This window comes from Chroicocephalus ridibundus, chromosome 1 (assembly GCF_963924245.1).
Source record: "Chroicocephalus ridibundus chromosome 1, bChrRid1.1, whole genome shotgun sequence".
Lineage (NCBI taxonomy): Eukaryota > Metazoa > Chordata > Aves > Charadriiformes > Laridae > Chroicocephalus > Chroicocephalus ridibundus.
In genome coordinates, this window is record NC_086284.1 from 185,744,338 (window position 1) to 185,760,128 (window position 15,791).

Consider the following 15,791-nt stretch of genomic DNA (forward strand, 5'->3'; position numbering starts at 1 on the left):
TTGACACAAAGTTATAGATTAGAAACATGTATTCCAACACACAATCACTATTATGATGCAAAATAATAAAAGTTAGTTATTTGTGTGTACACAATATCTGATATGCAAGGGGGCTGTTGTTTTTGTTTAGAGACAGGAAATTTTGTTTAACCTATTGATTTCCTAACATTTTGTTAACCATTTTTAATCTAGTTCTCTGCAGTCTTGAGCATGTATGATTTGGCCTTTTTACCTTCTAAGGTAATCAAGCGTATAGGTCTGATCAATTGACAAGTAAACTGTAGGCTCTAAGTTCAAATTCCTTGAATGTGTTTTTTCTGAGAATGAGAGTAAGCTTCATTGGGCCTTACTGATGCATTTAATTTAGCTTTTCCTCTTGAGCTGTGAAGGAAAGGGACATGTTCCTATTCTTGCAAGGTCATTTATAATATAAGGCTTATGCTTTCTTTTCAGAAACACCATCATTTTTGCGGCCTTTGCTGGATCGAACTGTAACAAAAGGTGAAACTGCAGTCTTGCAGTGTATTGCTGGTGGTAGCCCTCCACCCCGACTGAACTGGACTAAGGATGACAGCCCTCTCGTGGTAACAGAAAGACATTTCTTTGCCGCAGGCAATCAGTTACTAATTATTGTGGATACAGATGTAGAAGATGCTGGGAAATACACTTGCGAAATGTCTAATACACTTGGAACAGAGCGGGGCAACATTCGTCTTAATGTAATTCCTACTCCTACCTGTGATTCTCCTCAAAACATTGCCCCATCACTTGATGATGATGGATGGGCCACGGTTGGCATTGTGATCATAGCTGTGGTTTGCTGTGTGGTGGGCACTTCCTTGGTGTGGGTGGTCATCATCTACCACACCAGAAGGAGAAATGAAGATTGCAGCATCACAAATACAGGTGTGTAAACTGAAGGTTTGCCTTGGAAAGGAAAAAAATGTTTGTGGTTGCTTTGAGATGACTTCATTGTAGGAACGCTTGTGTGCTCTGACTCAGAGTCAGAAGAATGAATTGCTTGTTACCTTCAGCACTTTGCTCATGAGTTTAAAAATGCTCTGCAAACTCTAAGATATGCTGATGACTTTGGTGTTTGTTTTGCTTCCCCACAGATGAAACAAATTTGCCTGCTGACATTCCAAGTTACCTGTCGTCCCAGGGGACGCTGGCTGAAAGGCAGGATGGATATGGTTCATCTGAAAATGGCAGTCACCATCAGTTCCTCACATCTTCCGTGGGAGGGTATTTCTTGCAGCAGAGGGACAATAACGGTAGGTGTAAACCGTTAAGCAGATTTTCCATGTTGCTTGAGTAGCTACAGTTTAGCTATTGTCTTTCTAACTAATGGAAATAACACTAAAGAAACAGCTTCACTGAAGTTTGAGAGGGTGTGAGATTTATTGCTTGGTATTGCTTCAATGAGATAGTAACAGAAACTTGGTTCCGTTCATCCGAATGATGTTACATCTTTGCTTAAATCATGACGTTTTTCTCTGGTTTCGGGGGTAAGTTTAAACTGATCACATTGCCAAAACAAGAGTGTCCAAAGGGAACTGAAACAGCACGTCTTCCTCTGCTATAGCTTGAAAAGGATGATTGTAATGGAATGGAGGGATAGGTGGTAAAACCAGTGTAACTTTAATATAATATAAGTGATTAAACTTTCATGTTACAAAAGTCATTAAGGTCAGAGTGAAGAAAGGATTTAAGGTGACTGCAAGTTAAAAGCTGCAGTACTTAATATTTATATGTCTGGCCCCTGAGAATACACAACATACTTGGGTTAGGGAAGAAAAGGCACCTTGCTGGGAAGGGATTGGGGTCAAGATACAGTCAGGAGTTGGGGCAGGTGGGAATGGAACAGTGGTGAGAGAGTTCTGCAGCTGTAGGGTAGCGAGAGGAGCAGCCTCTTTGTGGAGCAAGAACCACAGACTATGTCCACAGCTTTCAGGAACCATTAAGTTGAAAGTCAGTATAGCTGTTTGAGCAGCCAGTGACTCCCTCAGACTCTTCCACATGGGACTTTCTCACTAGCACTCTGTGCTCCAAAAAGAGCATGAGCCTGGCTTCCAGTGCTTTAGAGGACGGGAGTCCCTGGTTTTCATCCCTGTGATTGAGTTTGTTCTGTTATCCAGGGAACGCATAATAAAGCAAAGTGTGACACGTTCTCTGTCAAGCTAATTAATTGAACACTTGCTAGAATTGGAGTTCTCATCAAAAGGTTAGGTTAAACTTAAGCAAGTTCTGAATACACTATGAAATTTAGTTGAACAGATGAGGTTCTTAAAATAACACGTCTTACTCAGGAAACCATAAGCTGAAGCTTATGAAAAGACCATATGCTGACATGTCCATTTTATTTTTAAGGCATTTGCCATCTAGATAATGGCAGTGAAACAGACTTGGAGGGCGTTGCAGATCCGTTCCTGTGCCACTATCTGGGGACTTCGGGGACTTTGTATTTAAAAGGAAACGCATATGGCTCTGAGGCTTTTGAAGCATACAGTGCAAGTAAGTGGTGGTGGGGGAAGTTTTAGTCCTAATTGGATCTTCTGCTATGATGAATCTATGTAAAAACAATTTTGCATTTTCTTTAGGTTGCAGTCCTGACCAAAGAACAGCATGCCTGGACCCTTATGAGTCTGGATATCTAAAGAAAAAGGAATGCTATCAATACTCACCTCCACTGGAAGATCCCTTTGATCAGTGTGTTGGCATAATTGGGATGCAGGCTACAAGTAGCAAATTGATTAACTCCATTTATACTCAAAATGAAGGAACTGGACTAAAAAGCAAAAGTCTGAACTCAGACATATTTGATTTAAACAGAAGTTTGGAACCCTCATCTATTATCAGTAACAGCACTTTCATGGGTATGTTCTACCTATTGGGTTTTATTCAAGCTGCTGGTATTCTTGTTGTCTCATTTCCTACTTCCAACACTAAGCAAAACTGATTTCTTAGCTTTTTCTTTCGTGCTCCTAATAGGATTAATTCTGTAGTAGTGTTTAGATGCTCATATAGCTAGTCTTGTGGAAAAGCTAATTTTGTGCAATTTTGCATGGGCTTCTTTTTGCGAGTGTCTGTGAATTTAGTAAGATAATACAGCACATGGAAAATAAATACTTCAGAAAGGAGGAGAGGAGAGACGAGACAGGAAGTAGCTGAGGAAAGGCAGTTTGAGAGTTGTCCTTGACTTTTTGCACGTGTTCATGTCTTTTTGTTTTCTTCCCCCTTCTTCCTCCCTGAGTAACTTGTGATACTGCAGTATCTATTTTTTTAAGACTCGCACAACTGAACTGTACGCATAGACTCACTGTCTCTCCATTGCAGTGCATGAGGACAGTTGGATGCCCCAGAACTCAGGGTGCCATCAGGATCCTACCAGGGGTTAGCCAGGAGATGGGCCCTATCCTGTGTTACAAAGGGTGCAGCCTCAGGCTTGGTCAGAAGCAGTGCGACATACATCGAAGAAATCCTTAGGTCAAATATGGCAGTCCAGTGAGCCCTCTTCTGCTTCTTGGGAAACCTGACTTTTAAGGACCGTTAGATACGATGTCCCAAATGTTTGAAGGTCATGAACAGAAAAGGGATTACAGTAAAACTGCGTAATGAGCATGTTCAGATTACCAGAAGATCTTAATAGCTGATGCTTACATAAAAATCTCATCAGGGATGTGATTCTTATCTTTTATCTTAATGTAGCTGGCAGATTTCCATAACCGTTAGGATGCTTACTTAAATACACCTTAACAAACTTCAGGCAAACGAGAAGTTTTGCCTGAGAGGCAAAAGGTGTGCGAGGTCCCAAGGAGGGCTCAGGGCAGGTGGGGGGACTTGAACTCCAGTGTGTGAGGATATATTGTATAACACAGTGAGCCAGAACTGTTTGCCCATGAAAGTAAGGCACTGTGGAAAAATGCCCTCTCTACCCCTCCTTTGTCTTCTTTTCTCATGGTGCGTATGACAAGAGTTTGTCATGGTTTAACCAGACAGAGTTCCTGAACTTTAATTCAGGGTTTAGAATTTTAATCCAGATTGCAGGGAGAGGTGGGGGGAAGGAGAAAAGCGTTGCTTTACCTTTGAAGCTCCTTAAGTTTTGGGTATTGGTTTGGTTGGCTGGTTTAAAATGCATGTAAACTCCCATACTGTTTTCATCCCTGTGACATCTGAGCACCAAGTGCAGCCCTGGTCCCATGGATTGTCTCCCGACTGGTGTGTCAGCATGGTTGATCAAGGCCTGGGTCTGCTGGCTCTGTGAGAGGACCTGGGGGAATGTGCATCAGTGGGCTCTTTGTTCTCAGGGGGTGGGGAGAGAGGTACAAGCTCTGAAGTTTTCCCTCTTCGAAAGCCAGATGTTCAGACTGTAAAACATTGCAGATGCCATGCCATCTGGCAGAGGCCCTGGGTCTACACACGTTCTCCTGGCTGCCTGCCACTGTTACTGTGGTGGGACTGTGCAGATAGGGCTTTACCACGTCTCCTGCAGAAAGTAGTTCTACTGTACGTGGGTATACCCAGGAGTTAATCTAGCCTCGAGGGCTCAGATTCCCATTTCTGCCCTAAAAATCTATGCAGAGCTACTTTTTTTTGGTAGTTCTCTGAGCTGCTACCCCACCTAAGTTGCATCTTCATTGCCTTGGATGCTTCATAATCGTTACCGCTCTTCACTCAAAAAGCCTATGGTTAAGTCTTGCAGGCAGTAGCTGTAGAAGAAGACTTCATAGATTTCTTGTCTGTAGCTGTGGATTCACTTCTTCGGCACACTATCTTCAAATTCAGCCCCCCTTTTGCCTCTACTATCACAATGAGGAAAACAGCTGGCATTAACATCACTGTTAATGCATGAGCTAGAAAATTCACAGCTTGGATTTTTTTTTTAAGACAGGATTCATTTGTAACTTTGGTGCTGTGAGGCTCATCCTTTCATATTGTGTTAGGAGCAAAACTGCTCTGCAAATCACTGATGCAAATATGGACTTTGTCCAAATCCATTTTTAGTAACATCTCAGATTACAGTTTTACTTGAAACCTTTGCTTCTAGCAACTCAGCAAAACTAGAAGTATGTGTTTTGGGTGTAAAATTTATGAATGATTGTAGTCTTAAGTTACTAATAAATCCAGACTTCTTCAAAATCAGCCTATGGCACATTGTCTTCTGAAAATAAGTCTTTTGAGTGTCACTTACAGACACCGTGACTTGTGATGGCCATATCTTTCTTCAGTGAAAAAAGAGAAGGCCCTTCTTGCAGAGAGGTTGACACTAACACCTTCCCAACGGTGAAGAGTGACAGGCACACTAATTATTTTCTGGCTAGTGAATCCACGTAACTATTAATAAAGATTCAGCTGAAATGCCACATTCTCTTTGGGCTACATCTGTTCTAGCCAATTGTGGGCAAAGAGACGAACAGGTGTGAATGGAGAATTTGGCTGGCAGGACCTTTATTATTAATGGTAGATGCTAGCCAGAAGAAGATTATTTTAGCATTCAGATTGCACAGTGGGAAGATGTTGTATAACCCTGTACCTGTTGGGGTTTTTCATTTATTTATTTTTGCTGAACGGTATGGCAGATTTTATGTGCTATTCATTCACCGAAGAACAAAACAGGGACCCTGTTCTGACTTTCGTATTAGAAAGTGTCTTGTGATATGTTTGCAATTTGGCCCGTGTGTCCGTCTCCCCCCTCACCACCCTCCCCAAAGAAAAATGGGCATGGGATAGTCATAAAAACAAAAGTAATGAAGTTGTGTGTGGCTATACGTTTACTTTGGAAATGTTTTTAATGTCTCGGGTGGCAGAATCTTGCCTTAGGCTTGTGATCACACGGATGTTTTCTTTTAAGGGGTAAAATAACAGTTAAGTAAAATCTAACTTTGGTGAGCTTTTGCTTGTGTCGATCCTTGGCTTGCATTCTAACGTGCAGCCCTTAGTGAAACACAAAGCTGTTAGCATCAGTATGTCTGTACTTACTCACTCACTCACTTGATGTCTTTCAGGAACATTTGGAAAGCCTTTATGGAGGCCTCAGCTGGACTCTCTTTCAAGTTGTAGACAGCCAGCAAATTGCCAACCAAAAACCTCCCATAATAATCCTCATGCCTCACTGGACTTCGATGCAGAGGCAGATGAAGATGGAAAGGAAAGGACAGTTCCTAGGGGAGAAAATAGCGTTTATACTTACAAGCAGTCCTTAGAAAACTGTAGGACTTCAGCTTTCCAATCCTGTGATTTGGATACATAGCTCCTTTTGGACCTACCATTGATTTCTGGAACCAAAGAAATATTTTGACATACTACTACCTCAGTGTGGAATTTTATTTAAAAAGGGAAGAAGGAAAGGAAGAAGGGAAGAAAGAAACCACGTGATGCTATGAATTCACAACAAATAAATGCATTTTTATTCAAATAAAGCATAATTGCCAAAATGCTCTACATTTTTATACAGGGAAAACATTCCTTATAAAAAATACTATATTTCTAATTATTTTATAGCTTTGTTTTATGCAAATAATATCTTTTGTAAATTAATGGTGTAAATAATACAGCATATGTATTTCTATGTCAGACTTCATTTTATTGAAATGAGTAGTAATCATTCTAATTTTGTACTGTTACTTGTACCTTTTTACAAATGGAAACTCCATGCTGTTTGCAGGTATCATGCATCTTAATTTGCACATTACTTTTAATAAAATATGCTGCCGTGTGGTCTCTGACCCACATTAGTGTATGAAGAATGGAAAGTGTGAATTATGTTTATAGATGGAATGTTGCATATGTAGGTGCCTTCTGTTGCATGTCTGCAGCTTTATTTGACTAAAACTTGTATCTCTGGATTTACTGCGTTAAATATGTTCAGCTTCTAAGAGCGGGTGTGGACCTGCCACAACTACTGGTGGCTGGTAAGGTGGGTTGAAGCTATTTGTGCCAAAATAAGTATGCATATCTTCCACGTTGTGGATTCCCACTGTCAGATGCGCGTGCACACGTTCTCAGTTTTCATGTGCACAAGGCTGTAGTACCAACAGTCTGCCCAGGCCTGCGTGCAAATAGTGCGCAGGCGTCTGGTGGAGGGGATGCACAGTGGGTGCCCAAATCCGTTTCAAGCTATTTTGTTAAGGAAGGAAATAGCCACTGGGTGTCTGTCTGTTAGCATCACTTTTTTCTAAGTGTCTAGTGTTAAGCGTTTGCCAAATATGCAGTGCATGCCTGAGTCTTTGCTTTCCCATACCCTTTCTCCCTCTTTTTTTTCTTCTGCAACCACTTCCACACCCAACTTGAGAAGGTAATCCAAGTACAAGATAATGTTTTCTTTGGTTTAACTTACGCTTCTGTTCCTTATTCAGCCGCCCTTTTCTTGTTATAGGTGAGATCTGTGCTTTATTCCGTTGCTTAGTCAAGTTGAGCAATTGTAAATTCTTGCTGGCTTAAATTTGAGGTAATGAACCCAATGCTTTTAACTATACGAAGTCAGAGAAACAGGATTGTTCACACTAAAATGATAATTAAAACTAAGCAAAAACACTCTTAATTTGTTTTTCTATGTACAGATACCTACTATTTTAAAAAGCTGTGAATCCTGTTGTCATCACCACATTAAAACAGCGAGACTCCAAAATGGTTAATATTGCAGGACATCGGCTTTTTACATCTGTCTACTTTGAAGGTGCAAACTTACATGGTTGCCAAATTGCTTCTTTTAAACTAAATTAAAAGCAGCTGCTAGAGTAGGCCATCACAGACATCATGGCTAAAGCTAGAGCAAAGGTTCTGCTGCCTGGTATAGCTGAGCTAAGGGCTTTTTGTTGTTTGTAGCCAGAAACCTGGTACCCAGATTGCAATGCAATTTCCCTTTAATTTAGGCGCCAGTATTAGAGACAGGAAGTTAATCCATCCTTAGTCACTGGTGGTCTAAGTGTAGAAATGGATTTTGCGTGCTTTAGTTGATCATATTGCCAGATTTTCTGACTCCTATTGTTAATTTGTCTTCATTGCTGCCAGATGTGCTGATGTGGTGACAGACATTGATATGGGTATTCGATTATAATTAAGTGCATTTTGAAAGAGATTAATTTTTCCTGAGTTAAGCACAAAGCTATAAGTCAATAAGGCACGATATCTTAAATTCGATTCACTTGATAACTCTCCTTTTCCTTCCCCCCGCAGTGACCTTAGCTTTTTTAGGGGGAGGAGAGGTGGGGACCGTAATAGCTTGTGTTTGTAACCAGACATTGCTTTTTGACATACCTAAAAGACCAAAGAAAGTTAAAAACAGTAAGTACATCTTTCATTTCAGAATTGTTGTTTATGCTTAAGACTCCATGTTAAAGGTCCATCATGAACAACAAGCTTTAAATTTATTTTCTCTAGTGGGGGAAGCTTGGGAACAGCGTCACTGTCATTCCTTTTTCATCTTTCCCTTAAATACTACTTTTTGACTTGCTGTTGGAGAATATAAAGATCCTAATCTTCCAAGGACATGGATCTCTGTACCCAAATAAATGTTCAGGGTCAGTGACTGAATTTTAAATGCTTCCCATCAAGTTTCACTTAGCATCCTAAAAATACAAATGACTAAAATTTCCATTTCTGGGTATTTAAGGCATCTTTCTGCCAGTGTGAGTTTTCATGTTTAGTAAGTTGATTGTGCTTAAATACAGTGGCAATCTGTGAATTGCAAAATACTTGCAGTATCATAATAGTTCTTTTCAAGACCGCTGATGTAACCAAACATCTGTTTTAAAGGCTTGCAAGTGTTTCCTTCATTTTTTTTTTTTCTTCCCTCCTTTCCCCCTCTGACGATCCAGTCGTATGGGAGCTGGTAGTTTGATACTCACACAGCTGAAAGCTAAATCGTAAGTTAATGTGATGGGGGAATAAATTGCGGCCAACCCTGAGTAAAGCTTACACTGCTTCTCAGAGTCTTAGAATGAGAAACAAGAGTTGCGGAATGACAAAACAGACATTTTGCAGTTTTATGTCCAGCAGCAACTGGAATCTTGTCATAGGCTCACTTAAAATTTGTAAAATGTTCTTTATAGGCAGTATCCTCTTAATGCTTTATACAACAAAATGTTTTACCCAATGAACTCATACAAACAATTGCTGAGGTATAATTTCTGCAAGCCCCGAATAGTAATTTTAATAATTCTAGACAGGGAAATGGAGTAACTTTTTTACCAGAATCTCTCTGGAGCAAACACTTCCTAACTGAATAACCTACATGGTGTGTCTGAGATGGCACTGGGGGATACCTGTGTAGTTTCTCAATTGAAGTCTTATTATTTCAAACACATAAAACCTTAAGGAACACTACACTATTTCAGGACCAAATGCTTTAATTTATAACTCGTTACTTAACTGGAAATGGATCTTGACAGTGCCATGATGGCAAAGAGTTAGGCCCAAACTTTCTGATGAAGAATATTGCCACTTTTCCAACTGAAGACTCATTAGTGTCATGAAGCATTTCTTACTTCTGTCTTGGGGATCTCTTGAACACTTGGGTCTTATTCCTTGAACTGCTTCAAAGAAGCTCAAAGTGAAGACTTAAGATTCAAGATCCATTAAACATTCACAAAGATTTATACTGCAGACATTTGTGTTCTGCCAACTTTACAAGCCAGGACCATAATTGGGGATTGTGTTTCTTTTCAAGTACAAATGTAAGCAGAAATTTTACTTACTACTTGTAAGGCTTCTTGTCGCAGATGTGACACATCTCAGAGAATTATGTGTTCTTGCCGAAGTCTTCTCCCTTTTTTTCTAACTTTGTGTATTGCTTTGTCACAGAGAATGTGTCTGACCAGTTGGATGTTTAGCAGTGAAATTTTATTAAGAAAACAAGGGGTGGGGGGCAGAGCCTCAGCCTGTTTAGTGGATGGGGGAAACCAATGTATAACAAGGTGCAGTTCTTACACATACGGTGTTAGATGAAGAGCTTACCAGATAATCTTCAATTATTGTATTTTAGGGAAGTGTTACAGCAGGGAATAAAAGCCATAGTGTCTTTGCTCACTTACATGTGGTGAAAAGTGCTTCTCATGCTTGTTGTGCCTAAGTATTAGGGTTCAGTAGTTCCACTCAAACAACGTATCTGCACATCCTATCACTTACCGAAAGGCACAGGAGCCCTCTCACATTTCCCACGCTCCTTTTTCTTTCGTAGCTCAATACTGCTCCCATGTCCTTTGGGGACCCTCTTTGGCAACCTGCACTATTCCGTTTGCAGTTTCTTTATTTGCCCTGTCACTGTGGTTACAGGCTAGGACAGCTGTATCCAGTTTACAGAGCACAGCGTAGTTGAAAGTAGTAAGTCAGTAGTGGTTGGGTGCTGGAGGAGACGAGGGGAAGCATGGGGTGACAGGCTGGCCACAGTTTTAGGAAGCTCTTGGTATGAATATGCAGTAAATGTATAATAGAGGAGACATACAAAATATTTATGATACCATACGTGCATTCCCATGCTCTTCACAATATTTTTGGTGTGTATTCCACTTACCCTCTGTGCTCTAAAATGCCAAAAGCAGCTATGCACCGAAGAGCATGTCATCTGGAGGGTTATGTCTTACTGCATCTAAAATCTCCTTTTCTGGTAGACAAAAAAACCAAGATCCACTTGTTATTCTGTGTTTGTGTTCAAGACTAAATACTGCTGGTGAAATACATAGTTTCCCAGAGTCATGTGGCCCATGGAGTCCACTGTGTCAGAATGTCTGTGATCAGTGGGACTCAAGAATGCCATGGGACAACAGGACCTGAGAGTGAGGTTGGTAGTAATTTAAGCTCAGTGCTTGTAAAACAAATTTGGGCTTTGTGACTTGAGCCCAGGATTTTATTTCCCATACAAGAGAGAGCAGAATCATAAATTACTCTAGATTATGGACTGCTGGTAGCACTTCAGCATGGTCACTTCTCCTCTGCCATCAACAAGTGCTTTCTTGTCATCTCATTCAGCTTGACTGTTGACCATGGGCTGTGCACCAGCAAGTGCAATGCAGGAGTCTGCAATCTGAGCACTTGTATATGCTATGTTCTGAAATGAATGGTGTCTAATTTTAAACTCTCTGAATTTCCAATATCATGGAAATTAAGATCTATCTTACTTGACAGAGGTAATAAGATCCCTTGAATATAAGACAAGGCTTTGAGATGTTGTAGGCCTTTACTTTGAAAGACTTGTATGCAGCATGGTCTAAAGACACCCTCATTTGCCGTAGCACCCTGCATCCTACTTATTTTCAGCACTTCCTTTGTAAATGTGCATGGAGAAGCTGTGACTTATGATTTGGGCCCACTGCTGGACAATCGAAATTCAGGTATTGATTATACAGCCATTTGAAATTACATCTTCTTGAATGGTGAGGCTTCAGCTTCTTTTGTGGTAAAATGATGCAAAACCACACCGGTTCCTATCCAGCTAAAGAAACTGCATTTGGCACTAATCCTGGTGTCCAGTCTACTTATTCTAGAAATCTACTGAAAAAGACTGTAATGGAGAAATTGACACTGTTGAGGTTGGAATTTCAACACAATTTCAACACTTATAAATACTTAAAGGGTGGGTGTCAGGAGGATGGGGCCAGGCTCTTATCAGTGGTGCCCGGGGACAGGACAAGAGGCAATGGGCACAAACTTGAACATAGGAAGTTCCACCTAAACATGAGGAGGAACTTCTTTACCCTGAGGGTGGCAGAGCACTGGAACAGGCTGCCCAGAGAGGTGGTGGAGTCTCCAACTCTGGAGACATTCAAAACCCGCCTGGACATGTTCCTGTGTAACCTGCTCTAGGTGACCCTGCTCTGGCAGGGGGGTTGGACTAGATGATCTCCAGAGGTCCCTTCCAACCCTATGATTCTATGATTCTATGATGTCCTTAGGTTTTGTTTCTGCCTCTGTCTTCCATTTTGCATTGCTATAACATGGAAAATTTGGGGCTCTGGCTTCCGTTCATCAACAAATGGTGGGGTTTCATGCTGATTTTCTTAGATGTGCCAGCACTTAACAACTATATGGTTGCGCTACAGGATTGGGGCAGAGTGGCTTGAAAGCAGCCCGACAGAAAAGGGCTTGGGAGTGTTGGTTGACAGCCGGCTGAATATGAGCCAGCAGTGTGCCCAGGTGGCCAAGAAGGCCAACAGCATCCTAGCCTGTATCAGGAATAGTGTGGTGAGCCAGACTAGGGAAGTGATCATCCCCCTGTACTCGGCACTGGTGAGGCCCCACCTCGAGTACTGCGTTCAGTTTTGGGCCCCTCGCTACAAGAGGGACATTGAGGTGTTGGAGCGTGTCCAGAGAAGGGCTACAAAGCTGGTGAGGGGTCTGGAGGACAAACCTTATGAAGAACGACTGAGGGAGCTGGGGTTGTTTAGCCTGGAGAAGAGGAGGCTGAGGGGAGACCTTATCACCCTCTACAACTACCTGAAAGGAGGTTGTAGAGAGATGGGGGCTGACCTCTTCTCCCTGGTGACAAGTGATAGGACGAGAGGAAACAGGTTCAAGTTACATCAGAGGAGGTTTAGATTGGATATTAGGAAACATTTCTTCACTGAAAGGGTTATTAAACATTGGAATAGGCTGCCCAGGGAGGTGGTGGATTCACCATCCCTGGAGGTGTTTAAAAAAAGGGTAGATGGGGCACTTAGGGACATGGTTTAGAAGTGGTTCTTGTCAGGGTAGGCTAAAGGTTGGACTCGATGATCTTAAAGGTCCCTTCCAACCTCAACAATTCTATGATTCTATGATTCTATATCTAATTCTGTCCTGCTGCTAGCGCACCGCATGTAAGGGAAGTAGTCAGAGCTACCGTAAGGGGAGGAAGGCTGGAGTTCCTGTCACAAGTGGAGTCCCCCAGGGATGATACTGGGCCCAACACTGGTTAGTATCTTCAGAAGTGATCTGGTTGATGAGATCCGAGTGTACCCTGATGAAGTTTGCTGATGACACCAAACTGAGTGGGGAAGCGGACGCTTCGGAAGGGAGAGCCACCCTGCAGGAAGGCAGAGGAGCGGGCTAACAAGAACTTTATTGACTGACATAGCTGAAAACCAGAGAGCTCACACAAAAAAATATTTGATCCTCTGGTACCACGTAATAATGGTAACAAATGGGCCTTTTGCTCAATAGGTTTTTAACAGCTGTGGCTCAGCAGCACAGCAACCAAGAAGCTACTATTTGAGTAAGTGGTACACGATATATATAAATAAGCCAGCTCTTATAACTGAAACTAGCTACTCTTGACTTGAAATAAAGTGTACTTGCACTGCTACCTGCTGCAGGCCTGTATGCCAACAGCATTAAAAAAGCATCAGTGCTACAGCAGGCAACTGCCCAGAGCCTGGCTTCTGCCACACGCTGATCGTATTCTTTATTAGCGTAAACTTCTTTCTCTATTAACCTTCCCTCAGGAAAGGGGAAAACATGGCCCCCATCGTAATTAGCTTACACAGCCTTCCATGTAGGCTAAAGAATGGAAAGTGTCAGGGGCGCTCGCAGCAGCTTTGGAGGTGTTTGCTGTAAGCAGGGAAAAGCTAATCTGCTCTCAGATTTTGGCGAGGGGACAAAAACCTATGTGTAAAATAGTACTTAGAATGAATTAAATTTCACGTAACTGTGACCACACAGTAGGCAAAGTAGTAAAATGATGGTGATGATGGAAAATATGACTAATCAGAAAGCTGTATTAACTTAATGAATAAAGTTATGCTTTAGTACAAACTGAGGTTCTTAAGTGCCTCATTTTAAAAATGTGTTTGTTTATTGCTCTGTAGCTTGTAACAACTGTGTTATTTCACCTACCAGCACACTCTAGCAGTTTCATCTGAAAAGGCATTTTCACTCAAAGTAGTTTTAAAAGAAAAAAAGATGATGAAAACCAAAAAAAGCTCTGTGACACCGAGACACTGAACTAGTTTTACTAAATTACTTAGAACATGAAAAAAATTCTGAAAAAATGGAAAAGCTTTGATTTTTCACTTTGAAACTGCTTGTTGATGCAAAATTGGTTTTTTTTTTATTTTTAAATTCTCACTTTTCCAACCAGAACTGGAATACAGAGCGCAGAGCCCTTTGGGTTATGAGGGCAACACAGACCAGGTGCAGAGACTGCTGTGGTCAGAGCTGTTGCTTGTTCTCTCCCCACCGCACAACCTTCTTCCCAAATCCGTTTGATCTGCATTTGGCAGGTCCTGCGGATTGACTCTCATTGCCATCAGAGCATGTTTCTGTTCACGACTTCTTCTTAGCAGTTCTGACTTAACAAGTTTCTATAGTCGCAAAGAGTCACGCCGGTCTCTACACTTAGAGAATTGTAGGAAGCTGGTCCCCCCAGGGACTTTCCGCATAAGCCCAAGGTGGTTTTCCATCTGAACAAGCACCAAGTGGACTCTCTAGAGGTGCTGCCATGTGTGCTGAGGACAGGGAAGCCACAATGACAGGGATGACCCCCACCCCAGGGCATGTCTCGCTCCAGCAGATCTACAACAGCACCCCAGATTCAGAAGCTGGGTCAGCACCACCCAAATCATCCCTCCTGTTAAACTGAAATAAACGGCTGCATCACACAGTCACCCCTCAAACAAGACAGCTGAGGAAACTTCTTAAAGTTTATAATGTTTGATCAACCTGATTTCCTTTTAAAATAAGCCAAACCTTAAACAGCACTCTGTTGCAGGATGATGGAAATCATGTTCAGCTTTCCCAAATACCATCAGCTGCCTTCCTCGCTTTCTTCAACACCTTACTGTCTTGCAGAGATTCGATAAGCAAGTTATTGCAGGTGCGGAGGCTGAGGAGAGGGATCTGGGAAAGGCATTCCTACCTCTTTCCTTCACCCAAACCTTTCCACCTCTTTGATACGATTGGACCTCTTTTCTTCTCACAAAACATTCTTAAATGGAAAAGCAGGGATTTGTTCATATAGTTCGTAGCAATTACAAAGTAAACATTATATAAATTTGATGGGATTTTTCTTTTTTTTTTTTGTTTTTAATGAGGTCTTTCACAAAGGAGTTTTGAGCCTATGTGGGCTTCCTGTTTAAGCTTCATATTTTCCTCAGGAAAAAAAAAAAAAGAAAAAGAAAAACCTCTGCTTTTTTAGGGCCAGGTGTTTTATATAGCGAAGTTAAAACACGCCTGGAAAGGCTGTGGTTATTCTCCTGTCTGAAAAGTAATGGACTTTCTACCCCCCTGTTTTTTGTAACAATTATCATATATGCCTTTAAACATGTTGTTTATTTCTAGTGTTTTCTGTTTGTGAATCTCCCACCACCGTTGGTTTCTTTGAAACACTGTATTCAAAAGTGGACGTTGGTTTCCTCCCCTTCCTCAAATACTCTTACAGATGTTGCTGTAAATCAATTATGAGGCTGACATAGCATTTGGCTGCCTGACAAATGTGCCTTAATAACGCAGCTCAGTAAAATGTGGAATTTCTGAGGTATTGCTTGTAACTTTTTCAATACTGTTGTAAATTCCCAGCCATGTCAGCGCAGGTGGAAAAAAAGTCATAAATAAAGTGTGTGTGTGTGCGTGCGTGCACGTGTGTATGTAGAGGGTGGGGAGTCGAGGTTGCATGTACTCATTCTTCCTAGAGTTCCCTAGGTGGTTCACCGCTTCCATGATTTAATTAATTACTTGAAGCAAATTAAAAAAATAAATCCCTTCTTTAAAGTCAAAATAATCTTGCTAACAAAGTTTTAGAGAGAGAAAGTGCACACACAAATTGAAGCAAGGAGGCTGTTGCTGCTGTGGGTATGAGCTGGCCCTGGCGAGCCATGCCAATC

At 41.5% G+C, this 15,791-nt stretch overlaps 1 protein-coding gene across 1 annotated transcript in view; it reads left to right on the plus strand.

Moving 5' to 3' along the window:
• Window positions 1-7,127, plus strand: part of LRIG3 (leucine rich repeats and immunoglobulin like domains 3) — a 45,438-nt gene extending 38,311 nt beyond the window's left edge. Inside the window, exons 15-19 of the mRNA XM_063323085.1 lie at window positions 454-906; window positions 1,116-1,274; window positions 2,371-2,514; window positions 2,601-2,876; window positions 6,006-7,127. Coding sequence (XP_063179155.1) covers window positions 454-906; window positions 1,116-1,274; window positions 2,371-2,514; window positions 2,601-2,876; window positions 6,006-6,250 — 1,277 coding nt within the window. The 3' untranslated portion in view covers window positions 6,251-7,127. The remainder of the gene's footprint in view (window positions 1-453; window positions 907-1,115; window positions 1,275-2,370; window positions 2,515-2,600; window positions 2,877-6,005) is intronic.
• Window positions 7,128-15,791: the final 8,664 nt, after the last annotated feature.